Source organism: Melanostigma gelatinosum (assembly GCF_949748355.1).
Source record: "Melanostigma gelatinosum genome assembly, chromosome: 14".
NCBI classification, from domain to species: domain Eukaryota; kingdom Metazoa; phylum Chordata; class Actinopteri; order Perciformes; family Zoarcidae; genus Melanostigma; species Melanostigma gelatinosum.
Window position 1 is genome coordinate 7,718,102 of NC_136647.1, and position 25,230 is coordinate 7,743,331.

Genomic DNA, 25,230 nt, shown 5'->3' on the forward strand with positions numbered 1-25,230 from the left:
ATGACGAACAATTGAAAATCACCGCTCAGCTTCAATCACTGATGTTAAAACCCACAAACCAAGCCAGAAATCTAGGTGTAGTTACGGATTCAGACCTCAACCTGAACAGCCATATCAAGACAATTACAAAATCAGCCTACTATCACCTGAAGAATATATCAAGGATTAGAGGATTTATGTCTCAACAGGATTTGGAAAAACTTGTCCACGCATTTATCTTCAGCAGACTGGACTACTGTAACGGTGTGTTTACAGGTCTCTGTAAAAAGTCTGTCAGAACGCTGTAGCTCGAGTCCTCACTAAGACCAGGAGGGTGGACCACATCACTCCAGTTCTGAGGTCTTTGCACTGGCTTCCTGTCCAACAAAGAATTTACTTTAAAATCCTGCTGTTGGTTTACAAAGCACTGAATGGTTTAGGGCCAAAATACATCTCTGATCTGCTGCTACCTTATGAACCATCCCGACCCCTCAGGTCGTCTGGGACCGGTCTACTTTCTGTTCCCAGAGTCAGAACTAAACATGGAGAAGCATCGTTCAGTTTTTCTGCTCCACATATCTGGAACAAAGTCCCAGAAAGCTGCAGGTCTGCTGAGACCCTCAGCTCATTTAAATCAAGATTGAAGACTTTTCTGTTTGCTGCTGCCTTTAATTGAACCACATTCAATTAATATATTAATCAATTTCCTGCATTTCTGCATTTTACTACTGTATTTTATTGTTGGAATGCTGTTAAGCATTCCAACTGTGATATTAAATACTACGACCAATACTACAGCTATTACTATGACGACTGATACTACGTCTTCTACTACTTCTTCTAATTGTTGGAATGCTGGTAAGCATTCCAACTATTGTTATCGTGTTTCTTTATTGTTGGAATGCTGTTAAGCATTCCAACAATTTAATAAATGCACTTGAGCTCCTTCCGGCAGTCTTTCTGCCTGCCGCCAGTCGTACTCATTTAAATATGCTAAACTGGCTGATATCGGGGAAACTGTCAGGTGGGACATCTGAAGCCATCAGTCGTAAAAGAGGAGAGCGAGAGCGAGAGAGAGAAATCGGAGGCGAGGGGAACGGAGAGGTGCGTGGGGAGAGACCGGGAGAAGAAATCTAACGGGAGGAAGATGAGACGGAGGAGACCAAAAGGAGGAAGGGATAGCACAGACAAATCGGGAGCACATCGGCCCATCGAGTCAAGGTAAAGAAGAAGAAACGAGAGTGAGCATCAGAGTGGGGAAAAAAAGAGGAAATATGATGAAAAGTATGTGTGTCTGGGCTTCACTTGGATTGGCAACGCAGATTCCCCAAAGCCACAGTGCGTGGTGTGCAGTGAGGTTCTGGCTAACATCTGTCTGAAACCCTCTTATTTACGTCGCCACCTGAACACCAAGCATGCCAGTGCAAGTCAAAAGCCCCTGACATAGTTTAATATCGAAATTGGAGGAGTTACAAAACAGCCAAAAACAACTGCAGTCTCATTCTATGTGTTGGGTCTATAAATGACGCACTACGGGCTTCATATCTGGTTACAGAATAGCGAGAAAGGGGCTATCGCACACAATCACTGAAGACGTGAGCTTGCCAGCTGCCAGAGAGATGGTGGAATGTATGATTGGGGAGAAAGAAGCAAAAAAGTTGGACATGATCCCGGTGTCCAACAACACTGTGTCGCCGCATCGATGCTTTGTCCGAAGACATCCTGGCTACATTAGTCGCTCATTAATTATAAATTAAATGTGATAATCTGCCTCTGAGCCTGTGCTCGCATCCTGATTGCTCTTTAAAAGTGACGCCTTGTGTCACTGAAAGTTATTGTAACTTTGTTGCAGTGTTTCAGGGCGTTTTCACACCTTCAGTTAGTTTGCTTTGTTCTGATTCAGGGATTAATATGATACAATGTTGCAGTTGCCCCTTTCTTCGGTTTGTGTTCACACTGCAGCATTTAACAGCGGACTAAATCTTGTAAACAAACGCCACGCGCGAGCAAACTCATTGGTCTCATTTTATTTATTTATTTTAATTCAGGGGGGGGGGCGCGCGAACCTGGTCGGGATGTAGAAGGGGGTGCGCAGCCTAAACGTTTGGGAACCGCTGATCTACTGTATTGGTGAATGCTTGTTTGTACTAATAACTGTACAGCATTGCAGTTTTAAACTTTATACCTTTTTTTAACCTCTCTAGATTACAAACAGGAAACCTTTCAACGTATCACCTGTAGGACTGAAATACTCAGTCTTTTCAAATCACCGTCCTACCTGTTCACACTGTCAGCATTTCAATGACAGTGATGTCACCATTCAATGACATGATTGCATTTCCACTGCAATCATGACCATCAACAGCAACAATAACAGTGACCGTAATGACAATCCAGTGATAACACGGCTGAAAAAGATAAGACTGCAACGACAGTAGCAACTCATGACCACTTGGTGGCAATTTATTCTCTGAGAACTGAAGCACAGGCCGGCCCTGTTGTCAGAATAATGTGAGCCCAGAAGTGAAACTAGAACACACAAGTAGGTTACTACACTCCAATTAGCAGTAGCTATGTACCCGAGTACATTTACTTACATTCTTGTACTGTACTTGGGGCATTTGCATTTGATGCCACTTTGTACTTCATCTCAGAGGGGAATATTATACTTTTTACTCAATTAACTACAAGAGTTACCTAGCAGATAAAGTTGTTGTAAACAAAACCTGCAGGGTTATGAAATACAATGCATTGCAATGAGTTATGCTTAGTATGTAAATTAAAAATGAGCTGACATTTTCTGCTTATTTCCAATTGACGTCTGTCCACAAAATGTTTAGACGGCGTTGATTGTCTTAATTGGGTTGTCAGGAACTTTTCCCTCATTTAAACTTCTTATTTCCCCAAACACCACCCGTTACATCCCGTTGGCCAATTTAAATATCAGGTTAACAGGTCCAGACGTCGCTGAAGACACGAGATGACTCAAGCCCTCTTTTGCTTCCTCTAAAACGAAATACTCTCGTGCTCCTAAAACAAAATGAGTAACACTTCATTAAACATATCCATATATATTTTATTCTCAATACGGCAAAATACAAAGAATATTCAGGACAGACTCTCATTAGTCACAATTAATACTCACTTCACAAGAATGCTTTAAATTACATAACCTAAGTTTGAAGATCAAACTCAATGAGTACCTTTAATCATATTGCATCCATCATATATAGTATCTCTATCAGTTCTCTTAAAACTAATCCAATTTAGACTATTGTACATAGTATGCTGCTGGTCTCACTTCAGAGACGACTTTTAGAAAAAAGATGTTATACAACATACTGTATAAACTGCTACAACTGTTTTGACCTGTAGAGAAATACCTCGGTTTCAAAAAACATGTTGGACCAATTTTTCAAAAGGGACACATAGTAAATACATCTCTCTCTCCCGCTCTCTCTCTCCCTCCCTCACTCTCTCTGGTGAGGAGGAAACAGACGTGGTTTTACATTAACGGACTGTACACACACCATCCATCCATCCCATGAGATCAACAATATACATTTCATGAAAAGTACGCGCCTCCATATCAAATACAGAGAAGACAAAGGTATTCACACTTGGATCTAGACATTAATGATTATGTGGCGACCATGATACTGGGAGACGAGTGAAGCAGAAGACAGAATACGAGCGCGGTACGAAAAAGGGGACTGAGAAATAAATCTGATATACAGCGTTAAGAGATGTCCTCTGTAACAACTTGGAAGAAGAAGAGACCATAAAAGCCCACAGAAGTGGAGGGGGGGGGGGAAATGTGCATAAAGTATCTCACAAATGTATTTACAGCATTTTTTAATTTCAATAAAAATGTCGACCTGTAGTAGAAATTCACCCTTAAAGAAATGTTATTTACAATTTATACATTTGTATTTAAATAGAAACATGCAAGTGTTAACATCTTCCTACTGAATGTAAAAAAAAAAAAAAAAGAAAAAAAAAAATTGATCTTACCCTGGATTCTTTCAAGTTAGAATTAATATTAATTTCTACTTACAATGAAATCTCATCATGAACAACCCCAACACATTTACTTCTTCCTCATTTCCTTTAAAATGGCAAACAAAAAAAAAAATAATAATAATTAAGCAAAGGGGGGCAGAAAAATAAACACGTATGAGTAGCAAACTGTTACAAATTGATCTAATGCTAAATTTTGTACATTTGACTACAAGATAGTGTCGGGAACACAAGGCGCGGGCCTGTACTTACAAAGTGTACCAGTGTATGAAGACATTGACTGGGCTGGCGACACCCACAGAGGAACCCCCATGAGAAAAGTGGCCTCCAGCTTTAAGTACAAAATGGCTCAAGCCATCTGTGTTTGGTTATAAAAACAGATTATGATTAGCTTTTTGCAAATTTGTGTACTGTTTTTATTTATAACGCTACAGACATTGGACACTTGAGTTAAACAGGTTTCTCACTGAGGCGAAAACAAAGAAAAGAAGCGGGGGGAAAAAGATCCCGAGCCAGAAAAAAAAAAGTTTCCCCACAGCCACGGATCCTCCTTTTTTTTGTAAAAATCCTGCATAGATTAAAATAATACCCCCTCTGGCTTTCTCTTCTTCAAGTGCCAGAGGAAATAACAGTATCCCCTCCTACAATTAAGGCCAGGGAGCCAGTGAATGAAAGAAAATACAAAACAAAAAAGGTCAAACCTGGGTCAAATGCTTAACTCCTTAAAGTGAGATGAAAAGGGTGTAAAATAAAGTGACGATACACCAAATTTATGATTGAAATTTGAAGAAACGTGTCAATTACCGTTTCCATGAATACTATTCGACCCAGGCTTAAAGGTTTCCAGCATGTTTTAGGAGGAAGTGAGCTTAAAAAACCCCACTAAAATAAAAAGCACAGTCCTTCATGTCATTGACCGTTAACAAACACCCAAATGTCAACTGAACTCTTGGGTGTAATGTCAACATCTTCATTCAAAAACCACTGCCGTCCACATTTCCCTCGATGACAACCGGTACTATTAAATATGAGAAATGTAATATGTGGACAGCTGGCGTACACAGTTACAACTAGACGACACGGTTCTTATCTACCGTCTGGCAATACAAGAGTGATTCAAACTTAAATAGGAAAAAAAAAAAATGACATACACAAACAAATACTTTGCATCTCATAACCCTTGGTTCAACCCTGTTAAAGTTAGACTTCTGCTAGGCCAGAGGAAGACAAAAACAACTAAAACAAACTGCTTGGTATATAAATAAAATCTATATTGGCCGTTACACTTCTTTTTCGAAATATATAATGATAGATTTAAAACTCTTTGTTCTATAAATGCAACACTGACAAGTTTGCCTCTCTAAATATTTCCTTACAGGTGAACTTGCTTTTTGTTGTGCCAAATTAGTGGTCACTTAGGCCCGGTTTCTATAAACTGCACTGCAAATAACTGCATCGTGTGTGGAAATGATCTTCAATACTTTAAGACACTCCCTGCTGTTCCTTAGAAAAATACACTCTGAGCAAACAAGGGATCAAACGATGAATAACACTGTCTGGAAGTCACTGCCTCGAGGAAAAGTTCTCAATGAACAATGTCGCTACGAGTGTTAACATGTCAGAGGAAGCGGCTCGTATTCTGGAACTTCAAACGCAGAACATCTCTTAGAGAGAACATTGTGGAGATCAATTCTATGAAGGCCAAGAGCCAAAAAGGCCCCGCTAGCGGCCCCTAGAGGCCAGGCTGCTCCTTGCATTAAACCGGACTATGGTGGTTTGAGCAAACTGACCCAACATTCAACCTTTCTAGCAGGGTTCAAATGAGTCTATGATTGTGGAAAATAAAAACACCGGTTTAAAAACTAATACACTGTTGAGTAAGAACATTTATAAATACGTGTGTCAGAAGTATTAATCTGCTGTGCACGGTAGCCCTTCCTACGGTCCGTTCTTAAATAGTGTGGGCACGCGCCAAGATTAAAGCTTTGGCGCCTGGAGACTCTGCAGGAAAGATTAACAAAAATCAAGATGGCGGTAATGTAGCTTCATGTGTGGCCAACTCCATCTTCACTCTAAAATGTGTTAACACGACTTGATTTAAAACTGAAAGACTGCAATCAAAAACATGAACGTTGTCAGCTTCCGTTAACAGTTAAATATTTTAAAATGCATAAAATTAGTAAAAAAGAAAAGAAAAAAGGGGAAAATGTATTCAGATATGACGGGTGGCTGTTTGTCTTTCCTGTCACTCACATACAAGGCACAAAAATGATAAAGAGAAACCTTCATTTTAAAGCACCTTTGGTGTTCATGGGAGGTACTTTGGTGAAACAAAGTCAAATAAAAAGTTAAAAGCCAAAGTAGCCTAAAAACCAAACCCCTAATTTTGTAAGCGTTTTTCATAGCAAATAGTTCACCCAGCGCCTCCGTGGCAAACGGATAGAAACATGGCAAAGATTGTAAGAATGCCGATATATGAAGCATGGCGACAAGCTTTTGTTTTTGTTCCTGTGCTGCAGTTCCCCATGTTTCTCCCTGTGTGGTGCCGTCGACGGTGCGAGATGCTCTAGAGTGCTCAGTGTTTTTGGCAAGCTGGTGTAGAAAATGGACACAGTGTTGGAGATATGTCTGAGAAGTTCATCACGTGTGTGTGTGTGTGTGTGTGCGTACAGTACATCATTGTATGCGTGTGTCTGTGAGTGCATGCGTGACCGTCTTTGAGCACATGTTCCTTAACTCAAGAAGCTGAGGCGCATGTGTGTGTGTGTGTGAGGAAGCAGCTAGCAGGGAAGGAGTCCTTGCTAGGGAATAAGCTTTGCGTCCAGACGCAGCCAGTGGAGGCCCTGCCGCGTGTAACGCACCAGTTCTGTCATGCTGCTGGTGTTGAAGATCAGAGGACCCATCACTTTGTCCAACTCCAAGAAGAATTCTGGAGACACAAAAGACACTTATTATTATTCCCATTTTCTGTTCTTTATTTCTTAATAATCAATTCAATGTTTGGTCTATAAAATGTCAGAAAATAGTGAAAAATGTTTCCAAGAGCCTAAGATGATGTCTTAAAGCTGATTGTTATCACTGACCAACAGTTCAAAACCAAAAGATATTCAGAATTCACGGATTCTTATATTTGAGGAGCTAAAACCAGCATGTTTGATATGAAACGAAAAAAAGATAATTGACAAACAAAACAGTTTCCTGTTGATCAACTCATCGTTTCAGCACTATTAAATTGATCGTACTTATTAGGAGTTCTAGCTGATCATCATGGTATTCAAAAGCTCATTTTTCAGGGTATTTTTTGCCTTTGACAGTAGAGAAGTAACAGGGAAAGGAAAGTGGAAGATGCACAACTGAGGTCTCTTAAATGGTCAGACTGTATATTTAATTTGTTAAAAGTGCTGGAATTGTAAGAAACTTCCAGAAGTATTGCGATCGGTCCGGAATACGGCTTTTCATTTGGTCCCCCCCCACTTGATATGACAATCCACTAATGGTATATGTAGTCCCAAATCATAGTCTGTTTTAAGAGGTAGCTCACCTTTCTGCTCCTTGGATAGCTGCTCCGCCTGGTCCCAGACCTCGGTGGCGTACAGGAAGTTAGAGGTGACCTGGACGTAGCTGGCAGCCATCTGGTGGATACGCTGAGGTATGGTCACAGACGAGCTGGCGCTGCTGCTGCTACTGACGGACGAGTAGCCCCCGGCCGTGCCCGGCGACAGTTTGGGGGAGACGGGAGAGGGCATACCCGCTGCCTTGCTGAATTAGGAAACGGAGAAGAGCACTGTTGTGAAAAAAAGCGCTGGTACTGGTTTAGAAGATTTTTAGCAGATGTTATGTAATTGCAGACGACTTAAGAGCGTCAAACTGTTCTTCTGTGAAAGTCTAAAACTTGTTACCATTGGGGGAAATGTCGAACCTATTTTCCCTCAACATTCAACACGTGCAGGAAACATGATTGTCTCATTTACAATCATGTTTCCTCTCCTAACAGCAAAGAAGGACGCGACTTACTTTCCCATTCCAGGAGAGGGAGCCTGGGTGTTACTCAGAGAATTCTGTCAAACAAAATGAAGGAAAGAACATTATGTACAAAGCAGGTTACACATTCACGTAAAATCATGGAATGCATGTTGAGTGAAGTTTTGCCAAACTTGATTTCAGCTTCCAGGAAACAAAAAAAATGTACCTTTAAGTGTTCGGTGAGGGTTTTGGAGTATTTTAGTGCGCTGTCTTTCCTCAGCTTAAATAACCGCAGGTAGAGGAGGGACTGGCATCGGAGGCTGCAAAGAGAGAAAAAAAAAGAGGTTCATTTTAGATGTGAAAAACATGCAAAGAAGATGGCAATGACCACAGGGAGGTGGGCTGAATAAACATCCCTCCTTCCAATCAAATAGCTGGGGCTTTGAGGACAGGACGACGCCTCTTCAACATGAAATACATCAGCTGTTGTCAGACAGCGTACTTACCAAAGCACAGCTAGCCTCTTGTCTGCTGAAGTAGCATCTGGGGCCAGGTAGCTTTTTAACTTCATAGTGTATCTGAACGTACAAATGGAACAAATGTTTAGTTCCTTGGAGAACAAACTGCTTATGTCATGACAGAAACATTCATTTCAATAAAAGTGACATGTGACACACTGACTTTGTACTTCTAGAACATGAATTGCAATGGAAGTTAAAATAAAACATGGCTCAGGCACAACCAGATATCCTCTTTAATTCAAAACATTCGTCTTTGTCAAAACCTGGCGGCAACATTACAATCCAACCACGGTCAGTTCATTTGGATATTGCGTGTAATGTTAGCAGCAGGTAAAGTATCCTCACGCCGCTAGCCACAAGCTGACTTCTGTCTAACTCTACACCACCAGGTGTGTTTTCATATTCAAACTTGTCGTCCTCAGCCACGACTCACGCCGTCTCATGTAACATCCCTAAAGGAAGTGGTACCACACAACACCTGTAAACAGAGACGTGTACAGATGGTGGCCTTCCCCTTTAAATAGTGACGACGACAGCACGTTTGTCCTTACTTGATGAGCTCCACCGTTTCAGCATACATGGGGAAGGGAGACTTTGCCTCTTGAGCGCTCTTCTCCAGAGCATTGCCACATTCAATGAAAGACACCACGGCGTCCAGGTAGTAAACGGCCTTCTCAAAGCGGTCCAACTGTAAACAGAGGGAACGGGGAGACAGCGACAATGAAATCACTGATGGCGGAGCGTCCCGAGTTAGTTCTGGTTTAACATGCCACTTCTTTCTGAAACTGTCACGGCAGTGCCCACCTAAATGCTGCTCACATGACTGTTAATTTGTCATGTTGTATAACTCACATGATTTGGTGTGGAATACAATAAACTCTTAATAACAGCAGCAAGAACTCAACTATGCATGCGTTGGCCTTTAAATGGAACATATAACATCATAGATGTGGACTAGTGAACCGTAATGTGGGGTAAAGAATTGTATTACACGTACATCGTTAGACAAAATGAAAGCGTATCCATCATGTAAAATATTATTGCTTAGTTCTCAACAGGTTGTGTTTATTTGTATCATGTTTGCTTGTCTAGCATAATGTCGGAGTTATTTTCTCTTCAGACGGAGTATTTCAATTACAAAAACCTGTAAAATGCAAAATAAAAGTAACATTTTCAAGAAGTTTGAGTGGAAATATCATGCAGCCAAGTCAGGTATCTCAGGTAAGTCACTGATACCAGCCCACCGCTTAAACATACTGCTCAATAACAGAGAAAGAAGGACTTATAAGACTTGTCCGAGGTAAATACAATAAATGTTATACAATCATATGAACGTGAGCAGTAAAAGGAGAATTTAACTGCGTTGCTAAACCAAGCATTAATCTCCATGTTGTTTTACATGACAGGTCGAGACCTCGTTGAACAACCTCTCCGCTCACTGCTTTGCATGCAGCAGCTGACTCTGCAGCATCTCCATTACTCATGTAAATAGGCATTAAGCTCACGCTCTCACCAGTGCATCTGCATTGTGTTTCAGTTTCTTGGCCTCTTGTAAGTAGTGATCTGCCGAATGGACCCTGAAACAACATTATTAACAGGTCAAACTCATTTAAGTACTTCCCTGAAACAGCATACATTTCCACTAAGCACAGATATACATAAAATCAAACCATGAAACAGACAATAAAACTAAGAGGCAAGACGATGTTATTTCTTTACCTCCGTATGAAAAAAGGACACAGCCTCCCAACAGAGAGCCTTTTAAAATGGAAATTTACATCATCTCTCCTGCATGCAGGCACATCTACGCACGACCTCCCGAAACCTCCTGCAGCTTTATGCATCAAAGGCAATCCTAGATCCCCACAGCAGTGCTCTCTGCCCACCCTGCTGAGGGGTTATCCGCAGTGGAAAGAGCTCCTCTTACCTGTCCTCAAACACCAGCTTGGATCTCTGAGACTTGGAGCCGTCCGTGGTGAGCGGCGGCACAGCCAGCTGGTTATCGCAGCCCTTTGAGGATTTCTCCTGCGGAGACGGCAAGCGAGAGGGAATAAAGTTTCAGGAGAAAGAAAAAAAAATAAAGGGGGGGCCTGGTGTTTGAGAGATTGCAGGTGCCTAAAGAAACGTTTGGCGCTCTATGGATATTGGGCATATACAATACATAGACCTTTATTGCGGCCATGTTCTCGACCGCTACCCTTTTTTATTCTTCATTATTTAAGTTCCTCGGGTGGGAAACATTGCACAGTTGGCAAACTTGATGAAAGACCGCACTTGCACTTCCCACAATGCTGGGTGTTCACGCGACAGCAAATGGCGGGGGGGGGGGGGGGGGGGGGAGAGATACGGTTACTCGCGCTCACCTTGCCGTCGCGTGTGCTGCGTCCCTTGTCCTCTCCTTTTCTGTGCTTGGAGGTGGAGTTGCCCTTGGTGCTGTGGCTTCCCTCTTTCCCACTTCCTGTCCCGCTGGACAAAGAGGTGGAGGACTGGCTGACCGTCCTCTTTCGACTCGGATGCTCCGCCTTGGGCGTCCGCTGAAGACCCGATATGGAAGGAGAGGGGGCGGGCTCTTCTTTCTTCTCCATGGACCTCTTAGACCTGGTGGGACATGAACGGTCATTGTAACACGTGTATCATGTCATTTAAAACCGGACCAGCCGTGTTGCGGTACCGTACTCCACGTCACAAAATATTAACACTCAAAAAATGAAATATTAACATTCAAGATCAACATTGAAATCAAAGCCGAGGTTGATAGGCGTGGCTTAAAGTAATAAACAAGTCATTTCACTGCGCTTCGTATGACGAGTTAAATTTTGTGAATTGTAAGAATCGTGAAAAAGAAAGCGTCGTGTTGCCTGTAAAGAAATGAAGTACTGCTGTCACACCAAGTGTGAAAGGAAGAATACTCACTCTTTACTGCTGTTTTTATGATGAGATAAGGACTTCTCCTCTAGCTTGCAGCGCTTGCTCTCTGGCTTTGTGCCATCTTCATCGTTCTAAAAGACAAAGGTCGCAGGAAATTACAAGACACATTAAAGGATTTACTGGTGTGTGTGTACATGCCTCTGGAGGATTTGATGACAAAGAAATTTGCAATTTCGCACATGAACTCATGAAGTGCACAACCGTCTGCCAATCCCACATAAACATATCACTTACAGATTGTAAGTCTTTCTTTGGTAGTTTCACAGCTATGACGACATACTTCCCTTACAAAAGTAATAATGAAAAAAAAGATGTGGATAAAAATCTGTTTAATCTTAATCTATATGTTGTTTTCCATTCAACTATTCTTTTAGGCCGTTATCAGACCTGCTGTGTGTTTGATTTGTTCCGGTTCACGGAGTAATCTGATACAATTGTTGCAATTCGCTTTTGTACATTCAAGAGTGGTCCAAAAGTAGTAAACCATCCCAAGCAAGTTGTTCTCTCATTGGTCAGAAACGTAACCGGGGAAGATTTGCCTCCTCGCATCATGTTAACATGATCTCAATAATACAATCTCCGCCCGCTTCTTTTTGCTCTGCATCCGAGTGCGCCTGTTGTATCCACATAGTCACAACTGGTCCAGGCGTGAATACACCACCCTTAACTCTTCTCAAAGCGAGAGGTACATTTTAAGATGAATGAAATCAGCAGAGCGTACAGACAGGAATTTGCTCTATCCAGCCTCATACCTTGTGTTTCCTCTTGGCCTTACTAGAGCTCTTCTCAGAGCTCTGTTTGCTGAAGTCTTTGCTGTCCCGGTCTAGAGAGTCGTCCCTCTCCACTTTTATCTCTGCAGGCTCCTTGTAGGGCCGCCCTGGGATCCTCGACAGCAAGCTGAGATCTACAGGAAATGGTGAAGGAAAAGGAAGGGAAGGGTAAAGCTTTAATTCGGTCCAAAGAAAATAAAAGCTTCAGGGAATGTGTGCAGTCCAGCCGGACAAGTGTAAAACAAGAGAGACTAACCTATCTTCACTAGTAAAACCTGGTGCTGAGGCTGCCTTGTAGGGTAGCGCTCCTCGGGGTCACTGAGAGGAGACAAAAGCTCTTTTTCTTCCATTGGAGAAAACACACACACGGGGGTCCTGATGCTCTCGGTGTACTTGGGCGTCTGCGACGAGGACGGGATGCTGTCGTTCCCCTCAGAGTCCGACGACGACGAGTCCGTGTCGACAAACTCCCGGGACTTCTGGGAGGTCTTGGTGGGCGCCTTGGCCTTGCGCTTGTCTGCGGTAGTGACAGCAGCCGCAGTGGGCCTCGGGGAGGATTTAGGTTCCTTTTTGATGCTTGGTTTGCGGGAACCCTTCGTAGCAGCTTTAGGCCGATGCGGAGGTATCTCTGGAGCCGGCTCACTCTCCACCCTCAGGCCTCCCTTGGGTTCCTCCACCACTGGGGGCTTTTCAGACTTTTTAGGCTGTTTTTTACCCACGCTCCTTCGCGGATTTGTGCCACCTTCGCTCTGGGCGGGGGATTTTTGCCGGCCACGGCCACCCTCCGCACCCTTTTGCGCCGCCCGTAGGTCCCTGCTCGGGGTGGGTGCCGCCGAGTCTTTTGAACCCCCTCCCTGGCTACTATAGCCGCGTCCTGAGCCGTTATCCCTGCCCTCTTTCTTGCACTTGGTCGGAACATTGTCCGCCGGAGAGGCCGGAGAGAACTGCTTGGCCTTCTTGAACCAGTTGTCCAGCTGCCACTTGTTGGCCATGGGCTGTTCAGGCTGAAGGGGAGCAGGAGAACACACAGACGTAAGACTTTGTGCTAGTGAGTGAAAAATACATATACATACATACATACAATAACTATTACAACCTAAATGAAGGGGGGACAGAGAGAGGAACAGTTCCATTGAAAATTATGCTTGAGGACCAAATCATCTTTGTACAAAGTTGCTGGTCAGTCATTACCTCAGGAGAGGCGGGCCGCGGGGGCTCATTGGCTTCGCTGTCCGTCGTGCTGCTTTCACTCTCGCTGTCGGAGCCCGAGCTGCTCTCTGAGCCGCTGTGGCTGCTCGAATCGTCCCTGGATTGCTCCGCTCCTTCACTGTTATTGCTGCCGTCACAGAAAGAGTGGAATTACAGCATTATAGTGTGTGCAGTACACTTTCATGTTGTACACACTGATGTGTGTCAAAGGTTGACGCTATCCCCCCGCAAACGTACGCATGCGTGCCGTGGTTTACCTTGCTGAAGTGTTCCGCGAGGCGTTCTTGGCAGAGTCCTGTTCTCCATCACTGTCCTCACTGCTGCTGAGCTTCAGGTCATCTTCTAGTAGTACACTGAGATGGAGGAATGACGCTGAATTAAATCTTTGTATTTCATTACAGCAGCGCAAACGGTGGCTCCGTCTACACAACTTACTGAGGTCATCTATGCATGTCTGGTTTGTTACCTCGTCATAACCGTTTGTTTTTAATGAGCGATAAACTTGGGCTTACAATGAGAAAGGAGGAAACGATGAAGCACTTACGTGGGCTGGTCGTCGCAAGCTTTGGACTGGTGGCTGCTGGAGCTCTTGGACAAACTACCTCTCTCTAAAAAAAATAAAAATAAAAATAAAAACTCATGAGCAACAAATATATCAAATATATATACACATACACATACATTTTATATTGGGTTTGAATCAGAAATGAGTGAAATACTCACTGTGCCCACTTGGGAAAGGGTGAGAGTCCTGAGGTGAAAAAAAGACATTCTGAATTACTATCAATGAATAAATAAAAACAAATCAATTTTAAAAAGGAACTCCTTGAGCTTATGTTTATTAGCCCGTAGCAGGTTCAAACCACTTTCATTATTGTTATTAATCGATCAATTATCAATCGCTAGTCCGATCACTTTATAGTTCAAATTAGACGGCGACAAAAAGGATGCTCTGCATTTGTACTTTGTAAGGTCTGTTGGCACCAAACGAGACTCATAACAACACATGACATCATTTGAGTCAAACAGTAAACACAACGCTGACCTTGGTGGGGAATGGAAACTTTGAGGGCTCTGTTTTGCAGGGGGTGTGGATGGCCGTCAGCGGAGGGGGCCACGACTGAGTCATTTCCTGAAAGAAAGAATAAACACACACGGGGAAAAAATGTGAGTTAGTTGTAAGGTGTGAGTAATGTGAAGTGCTCTTTCACTGACTCGAGCAATAGTTTTTTTCTCTGACTACTTATGATAGATTGTTGGCCTGACAGGGGATTATTTTAACAATTACCTTCAGAATCTCATCGACACAGTTGGCGTCACCAGATCCCTAAAGACAGAAAGAGCATGTTTAACACGTTTTCAACATGACTGTCAGTGCTGCAGGTGGGAGGAGGCTTCCATTGGGAGTAGCATGAGTCATTCCAAAAGGCATTGTATTAGACCTAATCAGACCAAGAGTAACATGCTGCTGAGGTAATCTCTTCCAATTATTACGTCATTACGAATACATGCTCCAAACACAAAGCCTGCGCTGCCATTATACGTCAGTATATTCCATATACACTGTCTGCTGCTATAGCTTTATACCTTCATTAACATTAATATGCAACATTAACATATAGTTTATGGAAAGCCTGAAGACCAGCCTCACCTCTACAGGCTGCGAGGGCATCTTGAGTTTGGAAAGTGAGGCCTTGCTGTTGGACTTCATCTCTCCCATGGTGCTGCTGTGCGACTGTCCGCTGTAGCTTTCCGCTTGCGAGCTCTTGGGTTCTGCTGTTTCCTGGCCGTCCATAGGCCGCACATACGCTGTGGGCTTCTGCAGCATGGAGCCGGGCTTGGACATGAGAGAGGGGGGAAAGGCCTGACTCGAGTGCTGTCCGGTGGGGAAGGCGGTGTGAACCCGTGAGGGAGAGTCCCAGTTGGCCTCTCGGTCTCGCGGGGACTTGGAGCGGTAGCGCTCCTTGCTGTGGTGCTGCTCGGCGGACAAGGAACCCCGCAAGTGGCTGTTGCCACCAGAGGAACTCAGCGAGCCCTTGGCCGGACTCGACGTGTGCGACTTGGAGTGCTCCGACCCCCCGGCGTGTTTACTCGACTTCTTCTCCCGCGCCTCCCCTCCGTGTCTTTGGCTGCCGCTGCTGCTGCCGCCGCTACTGCCGCTGCTCCTCTGGCTACCGTGGCCGCCCTGGAGTCCCGAGCGCTTCTGGGACTGGGACGAAGATCCGCCTGCCGCGGGGCCAACGGGGGTCCACTTGCTGCTTTGGCTGCTGCCACCGCTACCGACGCCGCACTGGTCCCCGCCGAACAAAGGTGGGCCCGATTTCTCCTCGGAGGAAGACGAGCTGTTAGATGGTTTACCGCCAATCTTAGGAAGTGTGTCACCAATCGGTTCTTTCATCTCGTCGTAATTGCCCAGCATGCTCTGAATACGGCTTGACAGTTTATCTTCCTTGCTGGACTGAAGAGAGAAGCAGAGAAAGGGGGAGGGAGAGGTGGGGAACGGTGTGACGATGAAGAAAAAAAAATGAGAAAAAGAGGAGAGAGAAAAATGCATTGAGAGGAAAATAAGTGAGAGAGAAACAAACGGAGGGAAAGCAAAGAGGAGAGAAGAGGGGCAGAGAAAACAGTCATTATGGGCACAAGTTCAACACTTGGGTTAATTACTTTCCATCAGAATGGAGAGAAAATGTATTTCTCCAACAAAGAAAAACTCAAAATTCATGAAAAGATGAAAAAATGAGCACAATTCAAATAAAAAGAATGAAACTAATAATATCCTGAACCATGTGTCTTCACTTTTACATTTAAAACATTGAGAAAGTAACCAATCGAACATTAGAGATCCGCCAATCGTTGAGTTAGCTCATTCAAAATGGGCCCCCGATCAGTCCACACCCATCTGCTCACACAGATAAGTCCGCCCACAGCTCCAACACACAGAGGTTAATCAATCACACTGAAGCCACAGGTTCCAGCCGACCAATCAGCCCGTGACGGTCTGTGCAAAATATCCAGTTTCACACGGAGCGTTAGACCTCTACTTTGGTTTGACAAGTGTCACACACGCGGGGTGAGGAAACAAGCCGTTATCTGTAGCAGGAAATGTTAACGAGCGTGGTCACAACATGCACACCGCCGCTGCCTCCTGCTAGCACAGCACGGCTCACACGTGTGGAGCGTCGCCCAGTCTTCTTCTGTGATGTTTCGTTTTACTTTGTGGTTCCAACATAAATGCTGTGTTTTATTAGGATTGTATTAAAAACAGCCAGTGGAAGAGAAATACTTCTGCTTCTTTGTAAATACACGGAGTTCACAAGGGTAATATACTCGGGCTTATCACACACACTGGCACATATGGTGGCCGATGACGCTAAAAACAATGAAGTGTAACTAGAAATTAGAAACACCCGAGTCATTACACAGTTGGTTCATTGTTACTACAGATTGTATTGTACAGCCTTTTTTGTCTGCAGAAACGCTCTCACAAACCTTTTTAGGAACTTTACCTCCATGTTGACCTTTTCGCCTGCAAAAACGACAAACTACAGCATCAGTGTTTTATCTGTTACCCGTTTATTTTTGCCTAATCTTTGTGGTTAAAATGCAGCAAACAGCAATGTGATTATTGGATTTTTGATTTCGTAAGTTATGTCTTTTCTTTTAGCACAATGAAAAAGGCCAACTTGATCAAATTGAAGAATGACAACATGCATTTATATACAGTATTTACGTACTGTAAATATACCAATAATAATATGATACTTTAGTGCTCATTCTGTGCAGCAGAGTTAAAAGTGTGCGAGCTCAGCGCCATAAAAGCGTTACTGCTCTACATCTGGGAGGCCGCAGCTGCAGCTGCGTGCACACATGGCCGTTAATGCTGAAGACAGTAAACTTCCACTTAGTGGAGCATAACCGAGAGGGTGGGGGGGGGGGGGGGCAAACTGAAGCTTACGTAAGACATAAGCAGGAGACAAGAAGTACAAAGTGTAGAAATGCCAGTGACTGAAACAGGTTGGCTTTTTCCGCATTGTTCTGTACTATCGTTTCTGAAGACAGAAAAACAAAACCGTGCACAATAACACTTTTTGCTGCCAAATGCCTTTTCTTCTCTAGTGCAAAAGGTCAAGGACTTTCTACCTTTCACTTTGTTGTGGTCCAAAACACACAGGTCGGCACTCATCGCTCACCTCTGGTCGCCTTTCTATTCCCAACCTGTCGGGAAGCATTCCATCTCTGCCGCGCTGTCGGCTAACTCTGAGCTAAAGGAGCGGCGCCACTCACCTCGGCTCAAATCTGGTTAGTGGCAAAGATTGGACCAGTTCAGAGAACTCAAATCCTCTTTACAAATTATACTGGCCGAGCAGGAGCAGGGAGCTGGCTGCCCTACATCTATATGTATCTGTGAGCACAAGGGGGGAAGACATGGGAGGAAAGGGGTGTGGCTGTGAGAGGGGGGTGGGGGTGGGGGGGGGGGCAGGCATGATCTTGTGTTTACCTTCTTCAGCTGCACTACAAAACAGCTAACCAAAGACAGGTGTGGGCAATTCAACCGGCTCTTTCATATCTTGTGCAGAGTTAGTCTGACGGCTAACCATTATTTAATCTAAGCCAAAAGCTTAGTTTTTAATAGCTATGATTAGCGTAACCACATACTACGCTGCACACAGATCAGCAAATTACAGCTTGAAATTTGTGCGAAATCATCTCGACTAAAAAGACAACAGATATGAAGTGCTCCAAGATCCTGATCATTGTGAAAAAGAACAAAATGCGTTCACGTCTTCATTGAACAGGATGAAAACTAAATCAACTAAGTTTTTTTTCTTCCCCAGACTGAAGCAATGTAGAAAGTCAAACAAATGTTACATGAAGTGCACGCACACGCACAAACACGCGTGTGTACAAAGACACCAGAAGAAAGAGGGTTTACACCTTTGCAACAGAAGCCGTAAAGCAAAACAGTCCTCTCAGCGGTTTAGCTAAGCCAGCAAAAAATAAATAAAGAAATATATATATATTTATATATATATCAAAAAAGGTGTAGGTATGACGGTTCAAATAATATGTGATGACAAAAGGTGAATGTTCCTCTAAGTTTGTGTGGTTGTCGCTTCCTGTCACGGATACAAAACTCCTCTGAATTTCATGTGAAAGCTGAAGGGAGAGGTAAACAAACTTACCACTTTGTAGGGTTCAGGGAAGAGAGGTGAATTTGCTGGAAAGGCCTCTCCTCCTCCTCCTCCCTGCTGGATTTCTTGATTTCGCCTTTCTCTTTCTTTCATTCGGAGCACATTCCGGTCCTCACGGTTCATGTTGCTAATAACGCAAACAGAACAACAACAACAACAAGTCAACATAAGCACACGCCGTGGAGGGGGACTGTAAACAGACTCCTTATCTTGTGTTTGTTCTTTTTACAAGGGGCGATTTTAAAACGACGCAGCATCGTGAAAGGGAGTCGTTGGTGAAAGAAACACCTGGCGGGTCGGTGAGAATTTCCCTAAAAGTTACTCCTGAACAGTGAGGTAACATAACTGAACAACGTGAGCTCTGCAGTTCTCTCTCCTGCTATGAGTTCTTGGTTTCGGAAATGAATACCAACTAGTTCAAGTTTCCAACTGTTCACCACAAATCACACAGTCAGAACGGGCCATCGACTTGCCCTCTGCTTTGAGTCACTTTATTGGCAAACCGCAAATAGGACGTTCATCATCAGAGTTACCCCCACAAACATCATGACCCGTCTCTAATAGGGTTAGGCTGGTCTAGACAATGTGCACAAGTCTACTTCTACTGAAAATAATCTGCTGGTACAGCTGGTCGATGTAAATGTGAAACTGCTAACGGCCATCTTCAACATCTTCATACATTGAGAAGTTTAAATGGTTCTCTCAATTCATGCGTTTTGGAGTAGATTGAAAAAGCGTCATTCACTCGACATGAAAAGAATATGCAAATCTTTTTAGGAATAGTATATCCTGTAATTAGGATTAAATAACCTGCTGCTATTCAACTTTAACTTGAAGCCATCGACCCCGCCCCGCACTGTCCCTCTGAGCGTAATGTGTGAAGTGCAGACATAACATTGTAGACCTTGTAACTTCGTGAACGTATGAATAAACACCGGAGAGACAAAACACCACCAAAAGCATGAACATGGAATAAAACTGTGTACACTACCAGAGGATGAAACACAAGGCTGTTAATGTATTTTTTAAACAAGTTGTAAAACTTCTGATGGCCATTTGGACGGAACAAGTATGTGTTGTTTTTTTTGTTTTTTTAAAAAGGAGCAACTTGCGTTTGTAACAGAAAGCAAATACGGATCTTTTTAAAACCTGAAACGAGCAAACGATCAGCCAGGCGTGTCGGATCTCGGTTTAAGTAGACAGCTTCGGGCTCTTCCAATGACAACAATGGTTTTAACGCGGTTGACAGAGTGTGATTATACAGACACCACCATGCCTCCTCCTAAACTATAAGCACAACGCACAGGGGTGTTATCAATCTTTACCATGGGCATGGATGACAAGAGGCCGCTAGGAAACTTATATTAAAACACTCCACACGGGAAATCAATCAAAACGTGAGAAGGTAATGAAACTCACACCGCTCTCACATGAAAACCGATCTGAACAAGCAATCACATCGGCATATGGAGAGCTGCAGGGATGATGCATTCTTTTAAAGACCAACCCCCGGAAGTCAACATCGCACTGGTTCCCCTCCACAAAAAGCCAAACAAGTTTGTGATACTTAAATGTTTTTGTTCAGTTGTTGACGCCTTTTTTAAGACACGTAAAAGCTTCTAAATCAAAGTGGGATATTTGCAGAAGTCTACTGTAGACTTAAGTCATGCAAACACTTGCTCCACTTTTACAACTTCTGACTAGTTATCTGGAAGCTCATCAGTCAGTCTAAATTGTAATTTCCCAACCAACACCTTTTACAAAGCCTCTGCCTGTTTTACATCATCAGAAAACACCCAACACTGAGTCATCACTCCTCACAGGAAACTTGATTTTCAGAGCAGAGCTAGGTAGGCTACACTAACCCAGAGCTCAGGAGGCGACGTGAACTGTTGGAGACACAACATTCACGCCGGTGTTATCAGCAGTGTCCTGAAGAAAAGGGAAACATTGTGAGTCCCACTGTTTTGTATCTAAACTCACAGCACAACTCTCACACAACCTGTTTTTAAGTTGGCCTCCGACCAGCCTAGAAACTAATATGGCTCAGTTCTATCTGGGGGAATCAACAAAGATCGTGAAGTGTACAAATGAGGTGACTCAATAATAGTGGTGTAACCAATGGACCACTGTCGATCTGTGACCCGCACAGATCTCCCCTTAATTACACAGTTTAACGTTAACAATCAGTGTGAAATTTAGTTTTACAGACTATCGTTATCCGCCAACATTCAGTAAAACATGCGATCGCGACAGTGTGTTTTATGATGCGTTGCACCGCTAGTCAACAACGACAAACTCAGCTGCCATCTAACCTGAGGCCTTCTGGGATAAGACCCGGTTTGAGAAACACCCAGGACAAGCTATTAAATATATATTTTACTTGTTTCAATAGCAAACCATAAGAGACTCAAATCATAAATGAGCCTCGGCTTGAATTGTTCAGCCCAATCCCAACAGAGTTGATCAGTTGCCAACATAGTATGGGAGGAAATGTAGATTGAGGACAGTGCTTGCCTAAGCAAATCACTCCTTACACAACATGAGTTGAAATGACACGTATTAATATCAAAAGAGTAGCGACCATGTGTGCTTATTGTAATCATTCTGTGTGCCAGACTGAAAAGGTCAAAGTCGGAGTTAAAAAGGCAGTTCACTTTGTACCTAAATTATCAGCTCGTCGGTTTCTTTCTAAAGGCTGGGACCCATCAACGAAAAAGAAAAAGGGAAGAACTGATGGTTATCTGAGCACCATGAACACAGGACTGGGCTTCTGGGAGAACTAAAAACAGTATAGCAGGACTTCTACAACGTGTGAAAATGAAGTTCATGTGCTTTATTCTTTCCACCCACTCAGAGAAATAAGTGAAGCAGCCAACTAGACATGCATTTCTTACCCTGACTGAGAGGCCATGGCCCCAACCACTGAAACATTGGAAGGAAGGATGATTCAAAAGGATCTCCCAAGGATTCAGAAGTGTTCTCGTTATGACTTGTCAGCCAAAATCTCTACGCCTAACCTCCTCCCGTGAAGACAACCTGGCCCTGTTTCTTCCTGAATACATCTGCAGGCATCCAGCTGGAAGAGTGTAAACTAGTTTTCTTTACTCGACTCGAAGGTACAATGTATTTCCTTTGGCGTGGTGACAAATCTGACTTAGAAGAGGGGAGGTGACTGCTCGTTCTCGGGAGATACCACGTCGGCAAACGGCGGAGGAGGGGGGGGGGGGTGATAGTCCCACACTAGGTGAAGCCTAAAGGGGAGCTGTGGCTTTTACATTTGTCTGTGTAGTGTTTTGAGGTGAAGGCATGTGTGGCAAACAAGAGGTGAAAAGAGGCCGGGGGGGTGGGTAAGTGTGTAAAGGTTTAGAGTGAACGTGAGACAGTCTCCTGTCCACTAGAGAGTGAGACAGTCCTGGTGGGTCCTTCTTGTCATCTTTTAAATCACAGTAAATTGAGCATATGAGTTATGCAAAGCATAGTGATGAGACTGCTGAAACATAGTAATACATCTATACGACTGGTGTGACTAATTACACCTTTTAATTTAACATCAAAGAAGAGAGACTGCAAGAATAGAGAGGGGGAAGACGTCCAACAGCAGTTTAATATACGATCAAACTCAAGATTAAGATTCTAAGACTCAAGACACTAAAGATATAAATGAGCTTGGTCTAAGACAGACTTACAGCCATAACTATTTACTAAAACAGCCTCACACGCCAATCAGGAAGAAGTTTTTCAGGGAGAAAGACTTTATTAAAGGGAGCGGCGAGAGGGGAACAAAACCTCACCTCTCCCCGAGAATGGAACGACCCATCTCGTCCCATAAAAGGACATGTTATTTTACACCACAGGGCCTCTCCTCCATGTGATGTCACTGTCCTCAGTAAAGGCCCAGCCAATGAGGGCCCGTCTTTCCGTCAACAACCTCCCTCCCTCCCTCCCTCCCCCACTACACCAAAGCACAGGGCAAAGCACCCTTGCAGCCTCTTAAAGAGACAGTGCGCAGTTTCCGGCATGCAGGTTGTAACGAACGGGAGACATTTTCAATGATGATGATGACAAATGATTTATCATCACATGTCGCAGGGTTTTTTTTATTATTATTAAAACTAGTACACAAACTGGCAACATCATGCCATTTTACCTCTGGAGTCTCTGCAGCTTTCACTGTTATGTTTAGGGTTGTTGTTAAGATTTGATCACTTCTAAAGCCTCGGTTCTACTTCCAAACAGACTGCGGCGGACATCATGGATGTGTAGGAGTTTTGTTTTTACTGTCCGCTTGGGAGGACCTGTTCTGCACATGTGCAGTAGATCGCTGACAACTTCTGGCGTAGACACGCAGACATAGTCGCACAGCCACAAGAAATTGCCAATACGTGGACTTCCACACAGAGCCTATACATACAGCCACTAATGAACATGGACCCGAGCGTATGCTCACGGTATACCTTTGGCTTAAGGCACGTTTAGGTCTGACTCCACGGTATATTATGGAGCTGATACACAGATCCAGATGCCTTGGCAGGGACCCTTCAGCGCCGTCCAAAAGTTCAGATTTCTAGTTAAACATCTTTTTAAACTTCGCCTGAAACTAAAACATTGCTATAATATTTACTTAATATTATATGTTTGTGGTTTTTAAAATGTACCGAAAAATTGTAAAAGGATAATTCACTCCTTATGTGAAATATCTATTGCAGGTCCATCAGTCCTGGAAGAAGGGCTCCCTCCTCTGCTCCCCGTTTTTCTCCTGTTGAAGGTTTTTACTTGACCAAATAAGTGTCATCTATTGTACAATGTCTGTAAAGCCGTCCGGGCAAATGATGTAATGTCAGGGCATACAAATGACTCACGTACACACACGACTACATTTTTAGTGTTACAAATTTTTTAAAAATTGCCAAAGACCCTACCACCTTTTAACCTCTTCTGAAAACTGTTTTTATAGTCAATTTAAGTTCAACGGGGTCCAGTTAGAGAGAATCTCCTCATACAAAAGGTCCGGACCATCACAATGATGTCTAACTTGCGCTATGATTTAGTCCCGTATATATGTGTATGTGTGTGTATATATACACACACACACACACATATATATATATTGATAAACGACTCCAATGATAAATAAATGTTCTTGTTCACTTAAAGTAAAATAAGGGAGAACAAATTACAAAACAGAAAGCTCATGAAAAATGTGACTCTTAAAATAAAGTATCGGTAGTATATATATATATATATATATATATATATATATATATATATATATATATATACACACACTGAATTGTCCTGCAGCTTTAAATTCAGTTCATTCAGGTGTGAAGTGATGTCAACCAAGACAACCATGATATTATATTCTTCTCATCTTCTAAAAAGAGAGATGTGTGCAGGGACTTTATCTGTGGTTATTAAACCATTTGTTTCAGCTCCATCCTACTCAGTTTGAACATCATTGTTAGGATTCTGATCATATTGGGCTCTTAGTATGTTTTTTGTTATGTGCCGTCATTTCGGATGAGAGTGGGTTCGTTTGCTCAAAAGATTTGTGCTTTGTCTCGTAGTGGAGCTTCACATTACTGCTCTTAATAATCGCCACTGAAGAATGAACAGTCTGTCAGTCTGTCCATTCTTGGTTAAAAGCTCTGGTTAAGCCGTCCACATTCCTCTTTTTGGACAACATGTGAAATAACTTCTGACTCTCGTACATCTCCTGTTGAGTCTCTCTAACAGTCTGTAAAATCGCACGAGTTAAGATGCTTATCAGAATACACGCATTTGACTGGCTGAGGAGCATCACTTTGATATGATTTACAATGCATGTAATTTGTCGGTGTGTTTCCTGGAGCGCTGAACGAGTGAAGTAAAGGCTTGGCCCCCTGGCCTATGTGTTATATTAAAGTTATTTCTTCTCATCATAAAGTTTTCCTCTTAATATATTCTAGTTTTGTCTCCCTTCTACTTGCTTTGAATTATGAAACATTACTTTTATTTTGTTAATTAAGGGATTGCGCTGCAATAACGCACTTAAACAAGGATTATTTAAGTTTCCCCAAGACATCAGTTTGTTTCAAAGAATCCACTTTGGGGAACACATAACGACTTTTTTGGATAATCTCATAATCTTTTTGATGTGCCATTTAATCATTGTGTCACTTAAGGGATTATGCAAAAAATGAGAGCGGGAGAGAAAAAAAGATCCTGAAAAACAAAGTCCGGACATAAAATTATGAAATTCAAATTTGGGGAACTCCCTTTGACTCAGTTTACGATCCCTTTATTGCGACATTTTAAAATGCGTAGCTCGTCTGTAGACAATGACAGACGGAAACCTTGCGATTGCACAGGACTCCGTGTCATTAGGATCAGGGCACGTGTTTTGGAAATACTGGAGTTTTTTTAATCAATTAAAGTAAATACTATCCAATCAAAAACACATTTTTTTAAATCTCTTTCTCAACCCCCCCCCCCCCCCCTTCCCCCCTTAAAACAGCTCCCTGCCTTAATTCAAATGGTGTGTCCAAAGAGCATTGTATAATGCATCAACAACAGGTTGTCAGTAGTGTGTACTGTGGTGGTCCTGTGGTGCTTTTCAAGCAAACCTGCTGACAGCGAGCATTCCAGAGAGAGTGTCCCCGTTCA

General features: G+C 43.1%; 1 protein-coding gene across 1 annotated transcript; it reads right to left on the bottom strand.

The window, feature by feature from the left end:
• Positions 1–3,034: 3,034 nt before the first annotated feature.
• aff4 (AF4/FMR2 family, member 4) lies at positions 3,035–21,496 on the bottom strand (the record flags this gene model as incomplete). The annotated part of the gene is made up of 21 exons (XM_079283395.1): positions 3,035–6,928; positions 7,541–7,758; positions 8,014–8,057; positions 8,189–8,282; positions 8,469–8,540; positions 9,035–9,171; positions 9,997–10,060; positions 10,411–10,508; positions 10,847–11,081; positions 11,397–11,482; positions 12,164–12,315; positions 12,438–13,185; positions 13,373–13,517; positions 13,648–13,743; positions 13,935–13,998; positions 14,114–14,141; positions 14,436–14,522; positions 14,679–14,717; positions 15,042–15,848; positions 18,574–18,709; positions 21,480–21,496. 21 exons carry the CDS (start codon positions 21,494–21,496, stop codon positions 6,801–6,803), a joined length of 3,495 nt encoding a protein of 1,164 aa, XP_079139521.1. The 3' UTR covers positions 3,035–6,800.
• Between the last annotated feature and the right edge of the window lie 3,734 nt (positions 21,497–25,230).